Source organism: Puntigrus tetrazona, chromosome 20 (genome assembly GCF_018831695.1).
Source record: "Puntigrus tetrazona isolate hp1 chromosome 20, ASM1883169v1, whole genome shotgun sequence".
Lineage (NCBI taxonomy): Eukaryota > Metazoa > Chordata > Actinopteri > Cypriniformes > Cyprinidae > Puntigrus > Puntigrus tetrazona.
Genome location: NC_056718.1, coordinates 17,550,995 through 17,578,163, shown reverse-complemented (window position 1 = coordinate 17,578,163; position 27,169 = coordinate 17,550,995). Strand labels below are relative to the sequence as shown.

The 27,169-nt window shown below is 36.7% G+C and overlaps 2 protein-coding genes and 1 long non-coding RNA gene across 9 annotated transcripts in view; 2 read left to right on the top strand and 1 right to left on the bottom strand.

Moving 5' to 3' along the window:
* Window positions 1–981: 981 nt before the first annotated feature.
* On the bottom strand, window positions 982–18,761 carry rxrgb (retinoid X receptor, gamma b). 4 transcript variants are annotated; one of them, XM_043219104.1, is made up of 11 exons: window positions 18,591–18,719; window positions 16,843–16,913; window positions 6,196–6,428; window positions 4,437–4,581; window positions 4,150–4,329; window positions 3,556–3,716; window positions 3,280–3,409; window positions 2,318–2,450; window positions 2,122–2,213; window positions 1,584–1,689; window positions 982–1,485 (listed from the first exon to the last, which is right to left on the bottom strand). In XM_043219104.1, the coding sequence occupies exons 3-11, from the start codon at window positions 6,376–6,378 to the stop codon at window positions 1,338–1,340; spliced, it is 1,278 nt and encodes a 425-aa protein (XP_043075039.1). In that variant the 5' UTR covers window positions 6,379–6,428; window positions 16,843–16,913; window positions 18,591–18,719; the 3' UTR covers window positions 982–1,337. The 4 variants fall into 4 exon arrangements, with proteins under 4 accessions (XP_043075039.1, XP_043075038.1, XP_043075037.1 ...); XM_043219103.1 differs by having other exon boundaries at window positions 16,843–16,970; window positions 18,591–18,713; XM_043219102.1 differs by lacking the exon at window positions 16,843–16,913 and having other exon boundaries at window positions 18,591–18,761.
* On the top strand, window positions 18,694–22,309 carry LOC122324574. Of its 3 annotated transcripts, none has more exons than XR_006247201.1 (4): window positions 18,694–18,817; window positions 19,705–19,771; window positions 20,957–21,134; window positions 21,220–22,309. It is a non-coding gene; the product is annotated as an uncharacterized LOC122324574 (long non-coding RNA). The 3 variants fall into 3 exon arrangements; XR_006247200.1 differs by having other exon boundaries at window positions 20,920–21,134; XR_006247199.1 differs by having other exon boundaries at window positions 19,705–21,134.
* A 907-nt stretch (window positions 22,310–23,216) lies between these two features.
* atf6 (activating transcription factor 6) overlaps window positions 23,217–27,169 on the top strand; it is a 31,330-nt gene continuing 27,377 nt past the window's right edge. For both annotated transcript variants that reach the window (XM_043219300.1, XM_043219299.1), the window contains exons 1-6: window positions 23,217–23,471; window positions 23,961–24,040; window positions 24,244–24,331; window positions 24,494–24,591; window positions 26,037–26,163; window positions 26,242–26,445. In XM_043219300.1, coding sequence (XP_043075235.1) covers window positions 23,381–23,471; window positions 23,961–24,040; window positions 24,244–24,331; window positions 24,494–24,591; window positions 26,037–26,163; window positions 26,242–26,445 — 688 coding nt within the window. In that variant the 5' untranslated portion in view covers window positions 23,217–23,380. The remainder of the gene's footprint in view (window positions 23,472–23,960; window positions 24,041–24,243; window positions 24,332–24,493; window positions 24,592–26,036; window positions 26,164–26,241; window positions 26,446–27,169) is intronic.

Below are 27,169 nucleotides of genomic sequence, written 5' to 3'. Positions count from 1 at the left end.
TTTTTATACAACATATCATGTATAAACTTGACAGATCAAACATGCCCTGAGATACGTTACGTGAGTTCTGCTTTTAGTCCATAGAAATCCATAAAAAATAATTTAATTTACAATGTGGCGCAGTGCTGCTGATTGTATATTTACACTTATGTTTTTCACAATTTCTTCTGCATAGCAACTATGTTACAAAAAGTATATGCATATGTGATACAAAATATGGGGTTAAGCTGAAGCAGTAACTGGCTACTAAATTTATTAGTCAAATAAACATATTACAGTAATCTAAAAAAAAAAAAAAAAAAGAGGTTTATGATTTCTACATGCAAATCATTGGATTATCTGTGATACAACGCAGACAATCATCGAAATAAACCCCAAATACTGAACTGGAGTTCATGTTATATAATGTAGTTACAAGAGGCACCTAAAATTAGTTTATTTGAATGATGAAAAACAATTACTTGTAATTGATGTCTCGTAATTTTTATGACCAATGTATATTATTTTCAAAAACACATATGTTCTGTTCCTAAACACATAACGAACACATCTTACAGAAAGATTTGATGTTTAAATAATTTTAAATTAGCTGAGAATGAAGCAGATTTTATATATATCATTGGGGTAAGAAATATATATCTCTTACAATCTACTTTCCCACATGACACTTATTTATTAACTTATTTAGCTTTAGAGCAATCACAGCCTTTCCACACTGAAAATGAGAAAGCCACCACAGACACACGAGTTACATTTTGGTTTGAATCGTTGAAATGGCGCCATCTAGCGGACAACGTAACGCACCAGCTAAGGAATATAATAGTGTTTTGCTAAATTAATATTGATTTATTTAAAATTGGACAACAAACAATGGCCTGCTTTAAAGGGAAAATACTGCTCCAGTTAAACAAGGACAGAAAATAACAACGTCATTATTTTTTATTAAAAAAAGGAAAAAAGAAAAAGAAAAAGGACATAGTATTTAAATATTTAAATATTTATTTGAACAGAATTCTAAACTTCAACTTTTATTGTTTGGGTTGATAAACACTCCTTGCATAAAATATAATTTCTTTATTGCATTGTCTTGCCACAATGAATACCTGATATTAGTTATTTACAGAAACATTTCTTTTCAAAACCATACGAGTAAAATTAATTTCATCTGCGTATTTTCAGACTCGCTCCTCTCGTTCCCCTGCCAATACGTTTTTAAAAGAATAACAATTTGTGCTTGGTATAAAATATGCAGCGTACTGCAATATCTTCAATCAACTTCGTTATTATATTAGTTACATAAGAATATGTACAAAAAAAAAGGTCCATTGGAACTGGTGTCACGTGATTTGATGGGGTGCTTCCAGCATCTCCATTAGGAAAGTGTCTATGGGTGTGTCTCCAATCAGCTTAAAGAAAAATAGGTGTTCCAAACACTTGAGTCCGATGGATCGGAGGGCAGGAAGACGCAACAAAAGTTTAGCAAACCTGTAAAGCAGGCAGGGAGGGAGGGAGACAGCGGAGGAAATTGAGTATGTATAAGAGATATGATCAGTATTTACAGAACAAACAGTGCGTGACTGTACCTGCCAGGCTGGTCGGGGTATTTCTGTTTAGTGTAGGTCTCCAGTGAGGCGTAAACTTTCTCCCTCAGTGCCTCTACCTCTGCTGGGTTGGACAAGCCTTTGGCGTCTACGAGAAGAAACAATCTACTATCAAAAAACGTATTGTCTAACACATGTGGTTACATCCAATCTAGTAAAGCTCCCATTCACTGCAAAAAAATTATCAGTCAATTGTGACAGAATTAATTTATTTTTGGGGGGTTAAACATGTTGGATCTCTTTAACTATTATATTATAGTATATATTACACATTATATAATATATTACAGTATATATACACACCATCTCTTTAACTGGAGTAATATTATATAATATAAAAATATTATATGGTCTTTAGAGAAAAATCAGTCTTCACAATTTAGAGTTTATCATTATAATCTGTGCCAAGGCGTTCCAAAAATTGGAATGTTGGAATGTAAATAAATGGCAGAATTTAAAATAACTTTGTTTATCAATGCTGCAGCAGACAAGTGCATATAAATGGCAATGAGAGACAAACCAGGGTTGAAGAGGACGATGGCTCTAAGGCAGCCTAGTTCTGTCTTATCCATCTGCATATCCTTCATTTTAGACACCAGCTCAGTCAATACCCTGCCACACAAACGCGCAGCTTTCGTTTGCACACAATAGTTGTAATAAGAATAAGACGCGTATTTTACGATCATTCTGTAAGTGCTGAATGTGGAAATAGTCACCTGTTAAAAATGGAGCCGACACCTGCACTGTGAGCACTGCTCCTGTGGACATGGAGGCCTGTGCCCAGCAAGATGCCGTCTTTAACTGTGATTGAGCGATGAGAGAATGAAGCGATGAGGAGCTCGTTCCATCCTTTAAGAAAAACCACAAATATTATATTCTTTCTTAATTCAACAGTGGTCTTCATTAGCAAAGCTTTGCGATGTACTGTGGTGGCTGCTTCATGAAAGCGTGCAGTGTTTGACCAGCAGAGGGCAGCATTCCCACTTACATAACCAACACAGGTCTTCCTGACCCTTTGACCTTTATCAGACAGAACTACCAAAAACATTTTTGAATCTGGATTGAAATAAAGCTGAAATGTCAGCGTTAGATTAAAAACATAACCTTAAAATACCTATTAACTTTAATACCGATAATTTCTGCTTCGGCATTCAGACTGATATATATTCAGATATTTAAAAAAATAATAATAATAATAACAACAAACTCAAATGAGAATAAAAAGCTAATTTTAAATATTAATAAAATGCAATAATATATAAATAAAGTAACACAACATTGGTGGTAGTTTTATGCATGTTCATAAAGATGATATTATTGTGATGCCACTTTACAAGAAACACAAACACGAAATGTGGCAAGATAAATGGCATCAGCAACAAAAGTTTATACTTCAGTTATGCTTAAACAAAAAACAAAATATGTACTTTATCAGTATTTCACAATTTCTATCTGCGTATCATTTCACAAGGACCTAGTACAGACATTTGGACAATTTCCTGTTTGATCATAGGTCATGTACTGTAGCTGCGCTTTCTAAGACAAAGTCAGCCATTTGAACGGATAAAATCAGGCAAGCTCTTTAAAATGTATCATATTTTGTGTCAGTTCCCAGGTTTTTCTTGGGAAAAACGTACAAACTGCAACTTATCCATGCATGTGTATGAGTATCACATACCTGCTCGAAGCAAAATGACCTGATCATCCAGAGGCAGATCAGAGAAATGAGGTATTCTCTTGGCCCACTCCACCAAAGTAAACAGTTGTTTGTCAGCTGCATGGCAGATATTAGTGACTGGGTCGTTTGTCTGGAGCAGGAGAACAGAGAAAGAATGAGAGAGAGTATTTAAGGTCTTTACTTTCTCAAAAATGCAAAAAAAGGTTAGCATGTATGTACTGTCCAAATAGTATACATAATAGTGATTATATATATACATAAACGTCTTTGTCTTACTGAGTTTCCTGGACTGTTCTCTGTGTATGTCTCAGTCTTAGGTTCTACTGCAAGTTCTGCATCCAGAATCTTATCCACAGGCATGTCTTCATTAAAACTGTTGGTTGATTCCACCTCATTATCACCTTTCTCCTTCCCACGCTGCCTCTCTTCCTGGACCGCTGTGGGGTTGAGCAGAGCAAGGAAACGAGTAGATTATAAATCATTATGTGTGTGTGTGTGTGTGTGTGTGTGTGTGTGTGTGTGTGTGTGTGTGTGTGTGTGTGTGTGTATATATATATATATATATATATATATATATATATATATATATATATATATATATATATATATATAGCAACAGGGCATTATATTTATATTTTTAATTTTATATTTTTACATTGTACTTATATTTTTAAAAATGCCTATATGTAATTACATCTGTAATTAATTTCTGTAATTACATTTACCCATATCCCACCACAAAAACAACTAAAATGTTTAACTATACAATACGACCACAATAAGTGCATAGTAGTTAACGCCATCTAATATAAAGTGTGACCAGCAATTAAAAAAAATGAATTACGGATAAGAAAACTTCGAAACACAAACCTTCCCGCTTCATGCCCATTGCCAGGCACTTCTGGTAGCGGCAATATTGGCAGCGGTTGCGTTGGCGTTTGTCAATCAGGCACTCTTTGCTGTCTCGACACGTGTAGGTCAGGTCTTTTCGGATGGTCCTCTTAAAGAAGCCTTTGCAACCTTCACAACTGTAAACACCATAGTGCTTCCCTGCAAACGCAACCATAAAGAAAATCAGAAGAGACAGAGAAGTATCTTGCATTAACTTCCGAACCAAAAACAAAATGCGACACCTAAAGGTGCGTGTGTTGTCGTACCTGAGGACCGGTCCCCGCAAATGGCACAGATGTGTTTGGAGAGGGATCCAGGGCTGCTGCACTGATAGCTGCTCATGTTGCTCAGCGGAGCCAATCCTGGTGGAGGCTTGATGTCTTCTGAGCTATTCACATTTAAACAGTTCATCTGTGAGACAGGAAGAGAAGTGAAGAGAGAAGGAAACAGCTTATACAGTGTAATCAGGAGTAGACTTTTATGTCACAATACAGCAGCAGACTGTTTTTTGTGTTCTAGCAGCAGAGCAGACACACGCAGACCCAAGAAAACCCTCACAAACGCACAAAAACAGACTCCACCCTTGCAAGGCCATTACACAAGTATCTGTGAGAGCGCTGACATAACATTTAAAAGGGGAGGGGAGATTTGTGCCTCTCTCCCTCTCGGGAGAATTTACCATTTTTCTGTCACATGTTGTTTTCTGCACCGCAGCATTCAGGCTGCAGATGGCAGTACATGGCCAGACCTCAGACATGAAGAAAACCAGTCGAAATGGGAATATAATGCAGCGAGCCTCGTTTTCAGTGAATTAGCATCATATGTGTTTTTATATGGAAGTTTCTTTTGTGAAAAATACATTGACTTTTCACAAATAATTTCCACCACGTCTCAAATGTTTCAAACTATGATGTTAAAAAGTTTTTAGTAATCGAAATTAATCTGAATAATCAAAATAAATGTGAATGTGTGCTGATGCTACAAATATAAAACAAACTTTTTTAAACGTAAATGAAAAAGAGAAATGTGACTTGGCAACTAACTGAAACGATTTTGAGCAATAAAAATCATAATAAATACAACCATAGCTTTATAGAAATAATAAATAAATGACAAAAGCTAAATTTATTAAAAAATAATAATGCATAAATAAAAAAGCTAACTCAATATGTAAAATACTTTAATAGTAAACAAGCATATAAATCATTAAAATAATGGTTGGATATCATTCTTTGACAGAAATTATACTGATGGAAATTGCATTTTAAATATTGAAGTCCTTAACATGGCAGACATGAACAGCTTATGATCTCTTAAACACTTTAAAACACTAAAAAAAACTTTCTCACTTTTTTATAACAAAATTACAGCTTGGTTGGAAATAATACAAAAAAACCATTGTCTGATATGATTTAGTTTTTAACAAGTAAAAATCTGTTTTATTTTATTTATATTTCACTCTATGATCACCAAGTGTTTAGAAAGTCTAATACATACTATTTGATTCTATTCTATTCTAAGATCGAATTCCGCCTGGGACAAAAAACAGGCCAGTGTTAAAAAAAAAAGCACCCATTTGAAGGATTTCAGAATAAGAATCATCGCTATGCACAATTAATGATACCAGCATGTCAATATCATTTCAAGTACATTTAGACCTTGTATGTCTATCATGATTCATAACACACACTCACTTGCCCCATATACAGTAAGCTCACAGTTATTGATGTCCTTTCATTGGACTAAAAGCCTGTAACGTTTGTCTGAGTCAATGGCTTTCTCTGGCCTCCAGGGAGAAATGAGACACACATACAGACGCTCATAAGTTGACCTCTTTTAACACCAGGGCATCCATATAAAGCCGTCACTGGGTCGGCACCTTAAAGTACAAAAGCTAAAAGGTACATATTTGTACCTCACTCGCCTCTATATGCTATTACTGGCAGATTTTGACTGAAGTTTGCGGGACAGATCGCATTGTCTCCGTCAGAGAGAGCATTGAGAGAATTGTGGGAAGCGTCTTACCTGTGGGCTGCCGAGAGTGTTAAAGCCCATACTGGGAGTAGAGGGCAAGGAAATGGACGGTGAACCCAGAGACGGGCCGATGACCGAGTAGGGTGAGGACAGGCCATTCATAGATGAGCCCAGGGTGTTCACGGGCGACTGCAGAGGGCGGGACGAACTGATGACGGACGGATGACCCACCATGGAGCTCAGGGGTGGCGGCTGAGAGGGGGGTGAATTAAGTGCACTAGTGTCTGTGAAGAGACGAAAAGAGAGATTAATATTACACAGGACAGGACCAATTCAAATTTAGCACTGATCATAGACAAACTTCTGGTCCAAAAAAATGATCAATTAAGATATTTAATGCTTTTAAATAAAGAATCTTATCATACCTTGCCACAATTTAATCATGCGATGATGAATAATGGAGTAATGCGTAATGAAAATTCAGCTTTGCATCACAGGAAAAGTTTTATTTAACTGTAATAATTAACTGCATTTAAAAAAAAAAAAAAAAAAAAAAAAAAATCAAATAGCCTTAGTGAACATGAGAGACCTTTAAAAAAAAACACTATTGTAAATGTTAATTATTAAAAACCTGACTCGTAATGTATAAATCAAGCAATCATAAAAGTCAATGTAACAGGTCTCTATAAATATGCAGTGTTTTTATTTAGAGGGTGCGGACAGCAGAGAACAGAATAGAGTTGGAAACAAAAGATTTTGCAGTCAACGATCCATTAACCCTGTTATTAAGGCCTAAAATTAAATAATATGCCATTTAAGTACATAAATGGACACTTCACTAAGTGAACATATTAAGGCCTGCTGCTTCAACCATTGAGTGCGCAGCTGATGCTACATACGAGTACCTGCTAATGGTAGTTTGTACCGGCACAAACACATATAATCTGTCTAATGTAGTACAAGGACACACACAGGGCAAAGGTTGCACCTTTTTGCCAATACTGATAATGTTGCAATCCGCTACCTTGTTTCATCATTCATCAAGATGAAGATCAAATCAAATTAATCTAAGATTAAAGTAGGATGATCACAGCTTCAAGCAGCTGCTGTCATCAAACTTTATCAATAATTTGGTCAGATCTTCTGACAAGGTGACTTTAACTGTTTATCTCTTTATAATGCATTACTGCAAAATAAGCCCAGACAGGGTTAAAAGTGGTTAAAGTGGTTTAGTTTCAGCTAATGAGTCCACCTTATCCTGTTTATTTGTATAGCTGCTTACCAAATAAATAAATGGATATTTAATGTTGCTTTAAGCTGAAATGATTTTAAATGTGAGAAAAGAGACAACAGAGCACTAAAACATATAAGAAACTACCATGTTGTCACAGCACAATAGAATTTAGCAGTAAAAATAGTGCAGTAAAATAGTTCTTTAGCTCTTATTTTATTACATGACTGTCAAGGTAAAAACCTTTTGAATCATTATCTGCAGTTAAGTCATGTGTTTTATTCTCATGCGGAGAATGACGGGAAATGTAGTAGCATGAATCACGCGAACTAGCTAAATGAGAAGTGTTTTACAAATAGGGTACAGGACTGTACATCTTTACCCCTAAATAGTACATATCATTACCTTAAAGGTATATACGAGTACTTTAAAAGTACATATTTATACCTAAAGTGAAAATATAAGGATGTTTTAAGGCGTACTGCCCCAATAACAGTTTTGCACCTTATTGTAGGAAGACATCCACTGTATGTGTCTGAAAATAGCTTCTTAGCTTCTGTAATATAATTCACTAATTTGCTGTTTCTCCAGGATGTATCGATAACTATCTAGGCATAATCATCAATTTCAGCACTTAATCACTATAGTATGTTGTAAACAAACAGTCTGCAATGGATGTATTCTAGTTGTAAGCTGGTTGCATGTGTGTGTGTCCCAGACTCGGGGCAGAAAGGGGAATTTCTGTGGCAGATGGCCAAGATGCCTTTGGTAGGCCGGAAGCACGGTAATACTGTGGTCCGCACATCGCCCTATCCTTAAATGACCCACCTGATCCATTACATTTAAAACAGCCCACAGAGTTCCAATGCTTAATACAGACTCCATAAGGCTACAAACAAAATCGGACAAGATAAAATGACGTAAAGGCTCCAAGTAGTATAACTGACACCCTACACACACACACACACACATACATATATGGCAAGGTTATAGCATCTCAAAAGATTGAAATTTTATACGGTTTAGATGATTCAACCTTTAGCTGATAATTCAGATCGTATTTTTCCTGAGACGTCCATGTGCCAGACATTCATCAGGATTTCACAATGACTCTCGGCAATGCCCATGACCTTTGTACAGCTGTCTGGGAGCAAAGTGCAGCTATTGCTATCAAGTTCAGCGAAGACCACATGAAATCGCACAGGTCAATGCGGGCACAATCACATACATAAACCATCATAGCCTGTTTGATGCAACTGTAATCAATATCCTCAGAGATACTCTGTACACCAAAAACAAAGAAAGCTGTGTACAGTTTTAATGAACAGCGGAATTGGTGCATCAGTTCCATTAGCTGGAACACAACAGGATTTGGTGAAGGATAGTTAAAATCTTTTAATTGTTAATTACTGGTCAGCTGAGGTGTGGCGTCTCCAGCAGGGCTCTAATTCATTAAGCCTCTCACACAGCAACTTGTAAAACATTGTTGACTGAAAGGATGTAATACAGAAAAGGGACAGATCATGAAATACCGTTTCATTTAATTTAATTTGTAATAATATTTTTGCCTTACATACACACTTGTTTTTTTGATTGCTTAATTTGTTGGTTTGTTATTATTGTTTCACTGACCCAACAAATGCAAAACACAAAATAAAATAAAACCTAGTTATAGACAAAATCAATGTTCCCTCCTAAGAGAAAATTACAATTAAATACAGTTATTGACTATATTATTATTTGTCATTCATTTTAGCGACAAACCTTAATGTAGAAGATCAAACCTGGTCTGAATTTTTTTATGATGGACAAAAGTTTCAAGGGTGTGTAGATGTGATTGACATGTGAGGTCGTATTTAATCTTTTAAACGTGTGAATATTTTGGACTTAAATTTCGGACTATGTGTACAACGTGCCTTTATTGCTAAAAAGAAACGTTCAGCATTTTCAGAATAAAAACAATACTGAATCCAAAAACTTACATTAAACTAGACTGTGCCAATAAAATGCTGCTAAATCTCAAAACATACTTTTGGGGATGTCCCACTATTGTATGATACTAAATAACGGAACATCCCTAAAAGTATGTTTTGGGATTTAGCAGCATATTATTGGCTGGAAACACACACCCACTGCTTGAAATAAACAATGGTTATGACAACAGGTTCTAACCCCCCTATTTTAAACAAAATCTCTTAATTCTTCCCTAAACGATGTTGACAACTGATCAATAAAGACACTAAACCCTCTTCTCATCACTGACAAATATTTTCAACCACCTGTCAAGAAGACGGGGGTTGTAGGGAGGGTACCAGACAAGGAAAGGTGGAAGGGGGTCGAAGTGATGAAGAAATGGGACACTGTCCCACTCTATCCCAGTCTGCCGTTGAGAGCTGCAGGACATTAAATCAACCCTGCTTACCGCCATGTGTCTATAATCCTCCAAAGCCCAGGACGGCGCACACACACACCTCACACTTCACTCACCAACATCGCTTAATCAACCATATCATAAACTAGTTTATCAGCACACACTGTCATTATATGTGAATAATTAACTTACACACTAAGAATAAATTACGCAGGTGGCAACAATCTTATCTTTACTACCTACACATCTCATTCACCATGGTTTAAATGAATAAGCATTCATTATGCTACACACATACACACACAGATGTACAAAGACACACAAACTCATGTTTTTCTTATCAGAACTGCTGTAATAATGCAATATGTTAATGCTCATGTCCCTAGGATTGCTGACAGAGGGGAAAATGAGGTGGACTCGTGCAGGCATCAGGAGGTCTGGGATATGTTGGGATTATTTTTGTTTATAGCGGTATGGAGTACTTACTAATGAAATGTAATTTTTTGACTTAAGTGCGTGTTCTCTAGCAAAACACGCAAAAAAGCCTACAAACGCTGCTGTATGTGGGTAACAAGTCAGTATTTGAAAAGGTAAGAGTGAAGTGAATAATAAATAATATAGAGTATCAAGTAAAGAGACATCACTGAGTGAGCTAGGCACCAAGTCGATGAACTCTGAATGTGTCCTGTAGTAACCTCTCTATTACTGAGTTCAAAACAAGCACATTTTGTCACATGCATCAGTCATTTCGAATAACTTACACTGAAGACTGCTTAGTCATGGAGAAAATGAAGTAAAATAAGGACAGACAATACTGTACACTAAACATTACAGTCTACAACTGGACACCAGAAAAATGCTGACTGGGTTGATAAGCTGATATTTGGAAAGCATTCTCACAGGAAATGAAGGAGCATTAATCAGTTTCAGAACATCCTATGATATTGTGATCATATGACAGCAGATATTCAGCACTGAGGATGAACTTGTTAAAAAAAAAAAAAAAAAAAACCTGAGTAATGTTTGTGACATCTTACATTTGTTAATGTCACAATCAGCAGAGATCAGCAGGGACTGTTCCACTGAACATTGCACAAGAGTTTGTGAAGTAACTGTGTTCAACCAGACCTCTTGTTTATCAAAATGAACTTGAAAGCAACAGATTCTGAATACTTTAAATCCTAATTGAGCGTAAAAACGATTAAAAAGCAGCAGCTGAATGCTGTGAAGACAACACTTCTCACGATTCATTGTCTTCACTGGCTGCAAAAATACACTTACAATGCAGCAAAACTGAGTAATAAAAAAACGAATAAAGTCAGTTTTTAATAATTAAGAGCAGCCTTTCACTGGTATAATATTGCTATAATTGGTTGGTCTAACATTTTTTTGTGATCTGTATGAAAAAACTGATTAAGGGTCACACTAGCCAGCTTAAGTAGGCAAGCAAATTACCCAAGACAACAACAATTTCTGTTCCAAAAGTCCTGAAACTGAACTTGTTCATAGCTTAAAGGTTTAACAAAGGATGCATGAGAGAGACAAGAGACATAAAAACATCCACCCCAATACATGTGAACACCTCTCACTCTCAACCTAAAGTAAACTTCCTAAAAAACAAGCTGCCTTGGGATGTTTGAAACCAGCTGTCTCAATCAAAATATAAAGACAACTGATCCTTTCTGTTTTGCTCAGAAAGGCCTCTTAACAGAGAAACCTTAAAATGTAGTAGCATAATTTTTACGACTTAAAGAAAACATTTTTTCCTTAAGGCAACTACCCTACACACAAACAAAATGTTATCCAAGGAAACTAAATGTTAGGTTACAAATGGGATCTAACAGCATAAGACATGTGAGAAACCACAGTGTAGTCAGCCCTGCACATAACCTTCAGCAAAAAAAAAACTGGTAAAAAGAAGAATTAAGAAGAAAAAGTGAAGATGAGGGAGGCTCGGTCTCTAGTGTTCATATCAAATATACAGAACAATGTTGAAAGGCCATCCAGTTAATCTCAGCACTTTCAAGTCTTCAAGTTCAAAAAACATGCCAATACCTACTGTTTTGCAAATTCAAACATGTACAGTTTCCAGGTGAAATTAACACTATATGCAGTACTTTCTGTAAACAGTTTTCTGAAACAAAATATTAGCACAAACTAACACAATATGCAGTTTTCTCCAAAGAATACCATCGTCACTGTTGACATGCGCCATATTGCATGACAGCATGCTTTAGCCTGCAAGTAACTTATACAGAAATGATCCAAAGAAAAAGCAAGAGATTAAACACGCCATATGGATAAAGCATGCAGACACCACACCCGTATGTGCTTCTTAAATCACAAAAACCAGGCATTAATACTTGTCCTCCCTAACGGCTTCCACTCTTCTGGAAAGGTGTTCACATACATTGGAATAAAACTACAGGGAATCACAAGCATCCGTGAGGTCAGGTACGGATGATTGGGTCAAGCTCAGAGTCATTGTTCCAATTCATCCGTAATAGATTTCTCTCTTTTTTTTGTCCATACAAAGTCAGTGGGGTCCAGTGTTGTTTTGATTTTTACGGTGTGATGAAATACAGTTTCTTTTGTGTTCTACAGAAGAAAGAAAGTTCTACAACTTTAGAAAGACATTTAATATATGTCATCACTGGAATTAAGAGGCCTAGATGAACCCGTTAAGGCATGTCCACATAATTGCAATGTATGTTCCAGCTGTAATTTCCCAAACGATATATAAATGGTATATTAAAGACACCTAGATGCACTCCAAATAAAAGTAATCTTATGCAACACTGCTTTCTAGAGTGAGACACAAATGCACAAAACCTTCCATGCAGGCTTCCTTACTTACTACGCCAAGTTTTATTTGTGGTGTCAACATTAACACCTCTTTAAAAAGATAGAAACAGAAAGAGAAAGAACAACGGAGAGTGACCATCAATCGCTTTCTATTGTGTGATCAAATGTCCTTGTCAGTCCAAGTGTTTACACACAGAGAGAGAGAGAGAAAGAAGAAACAGAAGAGAAGCAAAGAAGCGAGTGGGTGAAGTACCGCAAGTGTGTGAGATATAAAGGGATATACTGAAATAGATTGATCCAAGCAGACTTTCTTAAAATATCCGCAATACTCCAGTGCCACCTTACCCTGATCTATAACAGCTGAACAGCATTAGAGAACAGAGCCTAGCCAAGTGCTCTTACTGCCAACGGATGAGAGCAGGGGTTACAGATTAATTACACACAAGCTACGACTGACATGCCAAACAAGTGTTTAAAGTGTCAAATCAACTTATATATTTCATAACATATATAACATTTTTGTTACTTTTGTTAAATTTGTCATGAATCACTTACCCCCATAAATTTTCATGTTGCGATTAATTGCTAATGCATTTATCATGGTATTATAACATAAAACAGTATAACAGGATTAATACCTTTTTTCCTTATAACTAAAATATATGAAATTTAAGTGCAAAAATGAACAAAAAGACCAATAGGTATCAATTTACAGTAAGATATCATTCAATTAACTAATGCATTACCATTATCAATGAACAAAAGCTACATTTGCTACAGAAGTTATTTATCTTTATTAAAAATAAAACCTATTCTTTATTAAACCTAGAGTTGATAAAAAAAGCATTTTATATGTTATGTTTAGAAGATTTTTTTTTATTGGGAGTTTATTTTAACTAATTTATTAACTAAAGGTATTTGGCGCTGTGAATAAACGCAATTTAAAACATTTTGAAAGAAAACCAGTAGGCTTGTGATGGTCCCATTGACTGCCAAGTAGCCTAAATAACCTAAATGTCAAGATACAGAAATGTATAAAAGCAATCGTCAGATTAGTCCAGCCATCAGTGGTTCAACCGTAATGTTTTGAAGCATCGAGAATACTTTTTGTATGGAAAGAACACAAAAATAACGACAAATTCTGCACCGTATCTTCACCGTAGCACCATTTTGGAGAGCATCACTGCATGCAAATAGCATATGCTGCCTGGTTTTCATCCAAAATATCCTAAATTGTGTTCTGAAGACTAGAGTAATGGCTGCTGAAAATTCAGAATTAACACCACAGTAATAAATTCGATTTTTAAAAAAATGCATATTTTACATTACAATAAAAACAAAAAAATTAAAACAAATATGGATGCGAGCGGTGCATTCCCCTGCTTAGAAATAACAAACAATATAACAGCTTCTTTACTCCTCAGCCACACGACACACCAACACATCTCTAAAATGCACGTATCCATGTATAATTTTGAAATCGGTCAAACTTTTTTCCCCCAGTTGATTCCAACAGCACAACCGTCTCATCATCCTTTACGATGCACCAGCTTTGTGGCTAAGTATTAAAGGAATATCTTGCAGGGTTGCACCAAAATTTCGGCAATTCAGTTAACAATACATTTATTACAGTATTTATAAATCTGTCTTAATGTTAGTTAATGATAATAGAGTTGTTCACCGTTAGTTCCTGTTCATTCAGAGTGCATTAACTGCTAACAAGCACAACTGATTTTAATAGCTAATGCATTAGTAAGTGTTGCAATTAACATTAACCAAGATTAGTAAATTAATTAATAAACTATTGTTCATTCTTAGTTCATGTTATCCACAGCAGTTAACTAATGAACCCTATTGTAAAGTGTTACCATTATTAATATGAATTCTGTCGAGTTTTGTTACTTCAGTAAAAGTGTGGTTATTTTATAGGCTTGTGTTTTTTTTTTTTTAATTATTCAGTATCATACAAACTGTGTTAAATTACAAGATTTCTTTTCTATATATTTAATTCAAATAAATAACAATTACAAAGAATTTTCGGTTTCGGTTTTTGGCCAATTACATCCGTTTCGATTTCAGCCCAGAATTTTCACTTCAGTGCATCCCTAATATCTTCTTATCGGATACTCACAGTGGCTGTAGTGACTGCCATCTCTGCCGTGACTCTGACCATGAAGAGGTAACATCGCCGGATGCCACATGACTGCGAGCACCACTCGACCAAACCTCGCCAGGCACAGCAGAGCACCTGTCCGAACAAATACCCGCTCTGCTGATGGAACAGATGGGATATGAGCGAAACAGGACAGCCGTAGGAGGAGGATCCGCAGGGAGGAGTCTGCTCATTTATGGGATTACTCGGATTATCAACGATTGAATCCAGCAGGAACCGTTTACTGCCACAAAGATCAGCCTCTCTCCAAGCTTTGACAAAACTCCTTCTGCAAAGACCATGCTCTGCCCGGACAGAGGCTCTGAGTGTCATTAAACCTATCAGCCCAGACGGGCCACCTGTTGCACGCCCAGAGATGAAGCATGTTTGAGTGTGTGAGGTTCAAAATAAAATAACAGTAAGATGGGCACATCAGTGCTTCTATTAGAGCAGTATCTCTCACACACACACACACACACACACTATAAGCACAGTTTACAGCAAAGCCTGGCAGCTTTCGCTCACACACCAGCATGTGTGTTCATAATGCACTTTCAGCTTCAGACACTGCTTGTTGCTGCATAATGCTGCATAATATTATAATTAGCACTGAACCGGTTACAGTCAATTAACCAAAAAGGAAATATGTTGAAAATTAAAAAAAGATTATATTACTAGATACTACATACACACTGCTGTTCGAGAAAAAAATTCCAAAGTATCATAGCTTCCACCAAAACATTATGCAGTTTTCAAGATTAAAAATAATAAGAAATGTCTCTAGAGCAGAAAATCAGCACATTATAAGGATTTCTAAAGCATCATGTGACATTAAAGATTGGCATTATGGCTGTTGAAAATTGAGCTTTGCCATCACAGCAATTCTGTAATTTATTATTATTATTTTAAATATGTTCAAATAATGTCAATATCAATGTGGGTCAGCTCATCTCTGCGTCAAGGGGACTTTGAGCCAAATGAGATATTGCAATATGCCTTAAAAGCATACAATATATCAATCCTGATTCCATTACGGTTTCATTGAAAGCCAAGCAGTAGAGAGAGCTGACTTAATGACAGAATGCCTTCAGGGTGAATCTAAAAAAGCCTCTTTAATATGTCATCCTATAAAAGCAATGCCCCACATGGATCAGTCAGTATGAAATGAGAGTTGCGATCACACAGAAGATTGACACAATTGGAGCTGCCTGAAGAGATATTAAGAGCCTCATCACCAAAAGAACTGTATTAGATTTTCTGTCTTCATAAATTTATTTTGCTTATCTATAGTAACTTATCTTTTTGATGAGCCTAACCATGTGTTCTTCGAGAAAATCTATGCCAGAAAAGGTTGAAAAAAATAACGTTATTATCATCTTTCATCTATAACAAGCCTTCAGGCTCAGTATCAGAAGTAACAGTAAAGTCTTTGTTGCAAAACATTTCTATGTCACATAAATGTTGTTCTGAAGACTGGAGTAATGGCTGCTGCAAATTCAGCTTTGCCATCATAAGAATACTCAAAAAGAAAACGGTTTGTTGCTTGTTTGCTGTATGTTTGATCACCTAAATGCACCTAAATGTCTTAATGAACATACCAATTTATTAAATCCGTTATGTTAATGTTATACGACATATGCGTATGTGTATATGGCAGCTGACTTGGAGGATCAAAGATGTGACTCTTAGCCAGTGTTGACAAGCATGTGAACACAGTTCAACCCTGCTACTGTGAGGGTCCACATCTAACATTTCAAAGCAGGATGTCCTCTGAGAAGCAGTCAGGGCACAAATGCATCCATAGATCAAAATAGATTTCCACCCTTGCCCCAGTCTACTTTACCCCAGACATAAATTACACCAGAATGACTATAAATCCAGCTAGTACACAGCCCAAAACAGCATCTCTGTTAGCTCATTTATCTACAGCCGTTGTAGTAGCGGCTCCACTGGGTTATTGCTTTGTGTAGGAATTAAAAGTGCCGCTAAAAAGGACAATAATCATTTAATTTTAATGGAATAAATACATACACCCGATGACAAAGGACCATGACAAAAATACTTTTTTTTTTAATCACCCTAAAAGGTTGGGCCATCTAATGACCAACAGGCTAACATTTGCGAAAAGTATACACTCACCCTTCCAATATGTTCTTTTCACACGGACTACATATCCTCTGTTTTCTCCTGGTCGGGCTTCTCTGACTCTCCTTGTCACGAAAGTGATGGTAAGGGCAAGGCAGCACAGTGAGTCACATGTTGAAATCCTGAAGCACATATAGGAAATCTACAGAAACCACCGTGTGCGGTTTGAAAGCATGTGTACCGCCGGCAATAACAAAGGTCTCAAAGCCACTCCTGCCTGATGACTGAAATAAATGAGTTTTTTTTTTCTGTGTCTTCGGACTTGCAGAGTGGGTTTGCTTTGTTAAAGGTTGAGGAATGTTGTCAGCTATAGGCACTTCTCAGAAAGCCTATATTTCAAAGAGCTGAGAACGAACGCTCAATGATCCCTTCATAGACATTAAAAATTTCTGCAGTTTTAACAGGAGCACATGGCGTAACACCAATGTCATGGGCTCGACTCCTAAGAAAAAGACCAAATATTCAAATGTGCACACATTAAATGCATCGTAAGTCACTTCTGGCAAAAGTATTAGCGTACCGTGAATATAATTGAAAGGAACTGAATGTGTATAGCTGTTCGCTCCAAAAGCAAAAATGTAATTAACTGTGATTAATCTAACCGTGTTAATGTTCAAAGTTCAAAACTCTTAGCACGTCGGTCTGATTCTACAAGCAACCCAGACATCGTGGTGGCATATGAATAAATCATACGTTTACAGCATAAATCTACTTTTATTAATGATTATTTCCTATTTTTACTGCATGATACGCAAGAACACAGCTTTATATTATTCTCAGCTTTAACACTACTTATTAACACAAGACATTATTGTTGTGTTTGCACTACAGAACTGCTGACCAGGAGTGAAAACGCATTGTATCGGGTACATATTGTTCATCGACAATACGTAATACATCTGATATTAGTTCTAAAGCAAATGTACAGTAGGCTGAATTCTTGCTCTGCAGGAAAATCCAGCTTAAGCTAGTAGATGTGGAACATGGAAGATAAGATTGAAGCCGGTCATTAGCTGGTGTAAGCTGGTAAACCATATTGGTCACATTAGCTTAACACAGTCCAACTATGTTTCTGGACAAGCTTTTAAGTAAAAATCGTTAATTGGATTTTCCAGCAGAGTATAATGCAATATGCTAATTCCAGGTAATGTTTAATTGCAATAATTAAATACAACTCGACTTTAAAATGTCATGTTGGTCTGAACAGCATCAAGCACTTTAAATAGGGGTGACAAATGGGCAACTCTTTATACGAGTCTTATGACTTACGCTCAACTTATGACTGCAACGCTACAACTTGCTAGAGTTGTCTGTGACTTCGCCTAGAATAACATGCCATTCGCACTCACTCCTGAAACGAGTCGCAAGCGTTCAAACACAAAGTTTGTGTTTAAATACAAGCCTATACGCACACTCATTCCCACTCGAAGCGTACGCGCTATACCGGGCTGGAAGCCGCCTGAAAAGCAATAAATAACGATTCCGACACAACAGGCGTGCTTTGAAGGCGATCGATTACATAAACGCAATTAAAGTGCCAACCATGCCTGTAAACCGCGGCGCGATCACCTGACCGATGTCAAAGCACGCGGACTGATAGGGACTATAATCTGTCTGAAGTTCACCAGCGAAGTTGTTTCAGCGCTTTCGAGGCACGCACGCTTCAGTCAAACTACGCGGACAGCTGCGAAAACACGACACGGCGGAGCGGCAGCAGGAAATTAAGAAAGACGGCGACTTACGGAGATGTAAATACGTGTCGTGGGTATCCATTCCGAGTCAGTTTGCTGTCGGCTCTCGTCCTGGAGGCGCGCGGCACCCCTCTCGATTCCTCTCCCCAACCCAAGTGAACTCCACTCTGCGGCGCTGCTGCTGGCTCGGGGCCCAGCTCAGGGGGAGGCAGGAGGAGGGGTTTCAACGACGACAACGATCAGATAAGACACAGCGCAGGCAGATGACTTCAGCACATGTGTGCATGTGTTTTTTTTTTTTTACACAATAACATTCAGGCGGTAATAACATATATTAACAGTGTTTTTTTATAATTTGACCTGCACAAATAAAACAACGGACAACAATCTGGATTACATTTACAACTCTGCATTTGACAGATGCTTTCGAACAATTCAACGCATTGCATTTTTTTATGCATTTTAACTGAGCCTAAGACCTTGGTTATAGCTATGGAACCATTTAACTATCAAAATGAACAATAACCAACTGGGATAATTAAACTATTTCAAAGAATTAGCATTTTGTGTTTTCCAAAAGCGTTGTGAGACTTGGTTTTAAATGGCTATGCTTAAACATTCGTGCAGCTATCGGTAGCAACAAGCACAGGTAACACACTAAAATGTTTTGGCAGACACCTAAAAATGTGTGACAAAAGCGTACAAATTTTATATAAAGAACTTACTATGACTGAATCAACTAAATTAAGTTACACTAACATAAGTAATTCTAAGTTATATTTTTCACAGTGTGTGCCAAAATGAACATCATTCATTCATAGCATAGATTTTTTTAAAGTATGCATGACAGTCTAAACTTGTGTGAGCAGACGTATAAAAGTGTATGAATGTGACTGTACAAATTAGTCACTAATTTGCCAGTGTAATACAATGTAAAAAAAAAAAAAAGCAAATTGCCATGCGAGCATGTTGCAGTTTACTTTACTGTGTAATATATAATTGGCAAAATATTATGCTTATTTTAAGTTCACTATATTTAAGCGTATTTGTTTGCATTCACCGTAATGGCTGTTAATGCAAACCTCTATTATGTCAACATTAAGAGCTAAAATAGAAAACAAAGATGAATAAAATTATATCTGTCTGTTTGCCTGTTTACACTCAGTGTGGTGGCTCAAAGACTCCTCGCGATTCCCCCCAGACTGTTTCTCAGAGTGTGGGGTCATACAAGGGTGAGCTCTCACTACCTCCGAAGGTTATTCAGAAGTCACCAGCATTCACCAGTCTTGAACTAGTGTGGGGTTAGTGCTCAAGATGACCAGTGACTTCACAAGGCCCCTCCCTGTAGGTTTGAGGATAAGCCCACCCCATCCCACAACCCCCACATACTCTGTCCCCTCATTGTAAATGACCTATTAAAGAACACAACACCACGGTAAACAAGATGAATGGCTTTTTTTCCAACCCATCTCACACCAATCAAGGCTTTCTGTTTAAACCCCCTTTCTTAAGTCTATTAGATCATGTTAATTTATTAAAGTCAAACTGAAGAATTAAAATGGTCATTTGTCACTGCTGTCTTTGTGTGGGCTTAATGGTGGCACATGGTGTAAGGCCTGCAATTTGTTATCCTCTCCTTTTTGTTCTTTTTTAAGCCTTTTTTTTGGGTTAAACATGAAAAGAAATCAAGCTGCACTCAGTTTCTTGTGGCATAACTGTCTGCTAATCATACATTTTATACATTTTTATACTTTGCTCAGTCGTTTCGGTGTTATTGACGGTACACCCAAGTACACCAAAAATTCTATTTGTGTCGTCCTTGTTCCAAATCTATATTAATTTCTTTTTTTATGCACACAAAACAAAATATAATGGATGGTCAGTGGCAATATGGGTAAATGGGAATATAAACGGTTTGCTTACCAACATTCTTTAAAACATCTTCTTTCAGGTTTGACAGAAGAAAGTAAGCCATACAGGTTTATTCATTTAATTGCTGGGTAGACTATCCCTTTAATTTAATTTGTTGTTATTTTTTCTGCCTCTTTCAACCTCCATCATGTTTCTTTTGCCACCTTATCTCTAAGATAATCAGCCACACACTCTTTCTTACACACTAACAAACACACTCACAGTCAGAGCTGTCAGTGAGCCAAACCGTATGCAGTAATCCCTTTGTATTCACAAACCCATCCAGACAAACAATGTGTCCCAGCCTCGTCCCACCCCCAGCACACCAGACCTAGGCCACCTGCTAACTCTACATCATCCACACAAACACAAACCAAAGGATGAAGACCAGCAAGTTTGTGTCAGTGTGTGATTTACTGTAACATATCTCTCTGACACGTGTGCATGTTATGAATGGTCTTTCTATTAGGAAACTGGTAACCCGTGTGCAAATACTCTCCTTCCAGTCTGTTCTTCTTCTCTCCACTCCGCTCATACGTTCTCCAAATCCTCCACAAATCCCCCTCACACAAGCTGAGATGATAAGTGATCCTCTTCTGTTGTCGCTCGGAGGAGACAATGCTCAACAACTGTGTTCAACATCATCAATCTCAGAGGACATCCATCACACAAACAAAAGATGAAGTGAGCAGAGGGCTATGTTTGTGAAATGTCTGTTTGCTTACTCTCTTCTGCTCTTTTCTATCTTTAACCTCCATTTTTTGTTCAGACCTCTGCTTTCTCTCGAGTGAAAACACCCACAGAGATGCAAGTGCAGAACAGAAACTGAGGGGTGGGAGTGATTTTATGGAATTTTGATGACAGGAATCCTTCAGCATCCTTCATCCTACATCGCTCTTCATATGTTTTCCAGCAGGAAGTTCTAAAATGTTGCAATATGCTTTACTTTTATTGCATAACTCTCTGCTCGTTTTCTGAAATCTCTCACACTAACGTTAAGTTGGGTTAAGTTGGGTGCAGAAAGCCTGATTTTGAACAAACATGTTCCCGTGGTGACAAAAAGACATGGTGGTCGATGCTCTAATCCGTTCCGAATGGATGTTCTTGACGTGAATGTTACATTAACCTGTTAATCCTCAGACTGTTTGTGGGAGGGGGCTGCTGGGTTTACACACAATTAACCTGAATAGACCATACTGCCTTATGATTGGACGAAAGCCTCAAAACCCTCTTACTCGAATGAGTTCATGTCATTGGAAGCTTTTACCTTAAAACACTCTAAAATGAATGACTTTTATATTGCTTAACATGGCTGTTTTTGCCATAAAAACCTAACCTATGTTCACATAAACCGATGAGTACAAGCAAAAAGATAATATTATTTTAATCTGACGCTCAATCTATGAAGGTTTTGTTTCATTTTTAGTAAGCAACTGCTTTATTTTAAATAAATAAATAAATGTAGGTTTAGGCTTTTGAAAACACAAGAACAGGCCATGGGTAAAGTGTGTAAAAGGGTCAGATCCAGCCGAGATTGTTGTAGACCACCTCAGGTTAAGCTGACAATGTCCTGGGAAGACCAACAGGATTATAGCTATGAACACCTGTTACAGATCTTCAAACCAGCTAGTGTGACCTGATGCTTGACATTTAGAAACTTAACAAGGAAGATGAAGAGCCAATGAATATGCAACCTGTTCTACCTGTTCAGATAGTTGGCTTTGCAAAACAGTTTTATTATTCCTAGAATTTTTTATTTCATGCGTTGTGCAGTTTCTATTGTCAGTTTGACGTTGGCTAACTTCTGTGCCTGTTAATTGTTTTATTGTGTTTGGCTGTCACTCAAAAAGCAATTACAATTATTCTTCTTACCGTGTGAATTCATAAGCTTCATATCTTGTATCATTTATTCAACACTGATGCTTAAAATATAATATCATGTGGCCAGGTTTGTCTTAGTAACACATGTCAGAGTGCCATCTTTAAAGCAGTGATTGCATATTTGCAAACAGACCACACTATCTCTAATAGGTTTCAGTGATTAACATTTTTTTATTTTTTAACGTTTTTTGCAATTCAGACGTAGCAGTGTAAAGATTGAGTTTAAAAAGAGATTTGATATTAAAATAAATCGATCAGGCATAATTTAATATGAATCTTACTATTTGATCATAACTAAGGATGGCAAATGAATCGGTTTTTTTTGTGAGCCGATTCTTTTCGAATTGATCAGCATTAACGATGAACAATTGAATCAAGAGTCGGTCCGAGTCATTGTATCGAATATGAATATTAGAGCAGAAGTTACAAACAAAACAGGCTCTGTTTATATCAGGTTTGCAAACGCGCATAAAAAGATTGGTTTATGACATTTTGTTACAATGTGAAAAGGAGATTATTTTACCGTTTAACCTGAATGCAAATTATGCCTATCATTAAGTTCTAAATTGGTTGAACATAACTGCAACAAACGGAAGTCTATACAACAATGTCATTAATAAACAGGGGCTTTACTGAGACGTTTCATAAACGTAAACATGCTAGAAATACGGAATATAGTCCTCTTGATGGCTTAAAGAACAACTTTTTAAACCGACCGGCTCTTTACATTAACTGTTCAAATGAACCGATTCGGCAGAATGAGACGAGTGAAGTAGAGTGAGAACATTTGCTGGGAGACCGACTGTCTACTACCACCGTGTGGTGTAACGTTATAGACGAAAACCAGCCGTTTAAAAGAAGGCCTGCGTATGACCCACTTCGGCATCCGTAGAGTTACCGTAAAACTAGACGTGTACTTGCAGCATTGTTGTTATGTAGTTTCATCAGAATCGGGAAAGGCGAGTGTTTACAACTTCGCAAAAACTCCTCGATAACTAGCGTTCCTCACCCGACTCACTTTTAATCCTCACTAATGTGTTCGTGGCACGATGTCGTCAAATTTGATGTTAGATTTCGTAAATCCATCGATGATGAATAAGGAAGCGGGGGATATTTCCATCGATCAGGATGGAGAGTGGGGTAAGATACGCTTTCTAGAAATATCTGTCACAGCGCGTTCTGCTCGCGATAAACTTCTGTATTTACTTGCAGTGAAAGTGTTTGTATGTGAAGAGTGTCTGACTTACATGTGTATACTCTTTTTTTCCCATGTGCTGTAGATAAATGACTGGTGAACCTGTCTCTCGCTCATCCGTAGTATTTTTATGGCTTCAACTGTAAAATGTAGTTGAATAAAACATATATATATATATGTGTTCGTATTTATAGTTCATGTCGAATTGTGAATGCGCGCATCTAGTTATGTCAGTTAGGGTTTGGTTAACATATAAAAGAAACTGTAATTGAAACCAAATTAGTTGTTACATAACACCTCAGGGTGAATGGTTGCATGTAGTTTGACCTGGTTACCTGCAACTCCAAAAAAAAACAACAACTTTACTTATATGTTTTGTATCAGTCTGCCTTTGTTCGTTCTTCACTTCACAACTATGTCTTTTACTTGTGTAGATATCAGTTTGTTTGATGAGCTGGAAGATCTCGGGGGTGCTGACGAGTTTCTGGAGGCTCTGGTGGAAAGTGTAGGCTATGTAAGTCAAGCAAAGACAAACCCGTCAAAATATGCTACGTTTATCGCACATTAGTTTAATTCTCTTTTTTTTAGAACCGCATTTTTAAAATCAGATTGCATCTTTGGTTTTTTAGTTTGAATGTGGCTCTTACCAGAGATTTGTAGAAATGTGTAAGCAATTTTAGCATACATCAAAAGCATTTTGGATCCGTTCTCTGTTAGGACACCTCTGTTCCTGACCTGAACTTTGGCATTGAGCCCACTGCGTGGAACTCCGATGCCTGGAGAGAAAACGGTAGCCCGCAATCAGGTATTAGTTTTAAGTTGTCAGTGGACTGGACAGTCCTTTCAAACGTTCCTGTGTATAGCAGCAATCAATTCATAGTAACGTGATATTTGTGAGAATGTCTTGAAGTGTTACAAAAGGAAAAGCATTACGAAAGCATTTCTATCTGTTCATCTGCTCTCACAGATGGTGATATAACCGTGGACTCCCTGTCACCAAACCACACGCTCAGTTTCGTGTCCTCGCCAGCGTCGGTGGAGCCCCACTCACCGTGCTCCACACATGTGAGTCAAACTAAACCTTAAAACAAATAGTTTTTCTACCCACTGAAATTTGCATCTTATTTGTTAGGGTGTGATTTGAAAAATTTAGTGTTTTTGGACTACACACTGTTTGCAATCACAGAGAAACTCACCTACACACATTTATTTATTTTTATTCATTATTAATTTAATGAATTTCATTATTGATTAATGTTAATTAATTATTAACATTTTATTTATTTATTAACTATTTGTATCAATATACAAAAAGATATGTAGTGGGTAATAAGACGCATTTTATTTCAATAAAAATCAAAGTGATTAAGTCACTAAGAATAAATAAAAAGATTGTGTGTGTATATAACAAAAAAGACATTTTATTTAAACATTTTATTTAAAATTATACAAAAGTTACATTTAATGTCTTAGAATATACTTTTATAAGATACATCAAATATCATTTTGAAATAAAATTGTAAAATTTTTGTTATATACACACATTCTTTAATTCTTTAAAATTATTTATTGACTTAATCAGGCAGAGGCGCAGATGGAGTGTGTTTGAGCTTCCCTGATCCTGCCAGCTGCTGTAGTTCAGAGATCAAGAGGGCAGACACGCACATACACCCACGTGAATTAGGTGTCTAATTAAGACTCCAGTGTGTTAATGAATGTCTTAATCGGCTCTCAGCACATCATCAAACTAATTAATCAGTCTCATGTTGAGAAGTGTCCGGTCTTATTTTTCAATGTGTGTCGACTCAGTTAGTGTCCCTTTCAAGGTTTAGAAGCACTGAAATGTCACTGACAAATAGACGTTGTTTTCGTTAAATCCTAAATACTTCAATCTTGATAAAAAAAATCTGTGTTATTTAACATGCCATATATTATGCATGCAATAATGCAAACTGTTAATTATAGTTTGCATAGCATACACTAAATGTTTACTTGTTCTTCTGTTACCGAATGATGCAACTTCCTGAAAAGGAACGTATAGGAAGCACGTTATTGTTTTCTGAAACTAGATGGATGGCCGAAACTAAGCACTGGGGACTAAATGCATTTACTAAGTATTTTCAGTATTAAGTATTTCAGTTTTTTTTTTTTTTTTTTTTTTTTTTTTTATATTTATATATACATGTTTGAAGAAATGACACACATGACTGATTAAAGTCATTTAAAACATTAGATAGTAGTGGGTGGTATCACAGTTGTTCAGTAGGTATTTATGCATTTAATGATCAGTTGTTTAATACGTGCAAAGTTTGCAAACCGTTAAATAATGACATGTACACTTAATCTAGACCATCTGGATTCACACCCCACTATTCATAAGGTTGTGTGCACTTTCAGTTCTCTTTTTTTCTATGTAAGGGCACTGACGGCTTTTCATGATATTCCTACCATATGCTGGTATACTCAGGTTTTTTTTTTTAAACTTATTATTTTCTTATGCTTTTTTTAAGGATGAGGCACTGTCTCCAGTCTCCTGGCGTTCTGAACCCTCTCCACTGTCTGTCTGCTCTGACTCGAGCGGCTTTGCTGAGGTGTCTGCTGAGAAAAAGCCTTCCAAGAGGACCAGTCAGTCAAAAGGTAGGTGAAGTACATTAATGTGCTCATTTGAATCATTCGCCTTCAGTATGTAATAAAATGACACTTTTGTTTGCACAGCCAAACCTCTCCAGCCAGCGAAGAGGCCCATTCAGTTCAGCCCCAAGGTCTCCATTCAGCCTAAACCGCTCATCACGGCAGTACCCATGTCCCATGCTGCAGCTCCCCTTCAGACTAAGACCATCATCATCCAGCCTCTTCAGACTACAGTTCTGCCTGTAGTAAAACCTCCACCAGTCACCATTCAACCAGCACCCCCTGCAGGTAACGAAGAAACCACACATACATTTCTGATATGTAATAGAAAGTCTTGGTATGTTTGATCACTTTTTATTTTATTTTATTTTTGTTGAACACCATTCATTTCAACTTGCAACAGAATGGTGGGCTTTTTTTTTTAGTTTGCATTACAGCCCTTGATGCATAGTTACCAGAAAACCAGCAGATGGCACTAGACATCAATTTGTTTGTGCTATTGGTGGGAGTCTCATTTTAGGCAGATGTGAATTCTTCTTGAACTGCTGGTGCATCCTTTTGTGTCAGTAAAGTCTGTTTTGCTGCTTGTTCTTTAAAAAAAGTAGATGTGAATGACCTGATTTTTTTTTTTTTTTTTTTTTTTTTTGAACCGCCGATCACTCTTGATCATTTCTTGATGCTTGTTTTATGTGATTTACTTGTGTGACTGGTAGTTGTAGAATTTTCGCAGATTTACGTTTTTTTGCTCTAGCAAAATACATTATCTTATAAATTATTCAGTACCCTGAATTTTGAGAATTGCTTTTTGTTGTCTAAAATACTGCTTTATGCAAGGACATGATAAACATAGTACCTTTATAACAAAGTGCAATATAATTATTTTATTGAAATTCATTATACAACAGCAACAACAATAATAATAATAATAATAATAATAATAATAATAATAATAATAATAATAATAATAAAAGAGAATAATTATTTTGATATAATATTATGCTTTAAAAGTTAT

Bases quoted from the DNA above. Each gene is read 5' to 3' on its own strand.
- rxrgb (XM_043219101.1), bottom strand. From the start codon at position 14,752: ATGTGGCATCCGGCGATGTTACCTCTTCATGGTCAGAGTCACGGCAGA. The intron at 4,582-6,195 runs GTAAGACGCTTC...CCTGTCTCACAG, and splicing joins ACACTCTCGGCAGCCCACAG to ATGAACTGTTTAAATGTGAA. The intron at 1,486-1,583 runs GTACAGTCACGC...CCTGCTTTACAG, and splicing joins TACCCCGACCAGCCTGGCAG to GTTTGCTAAACTTTTGTTGC.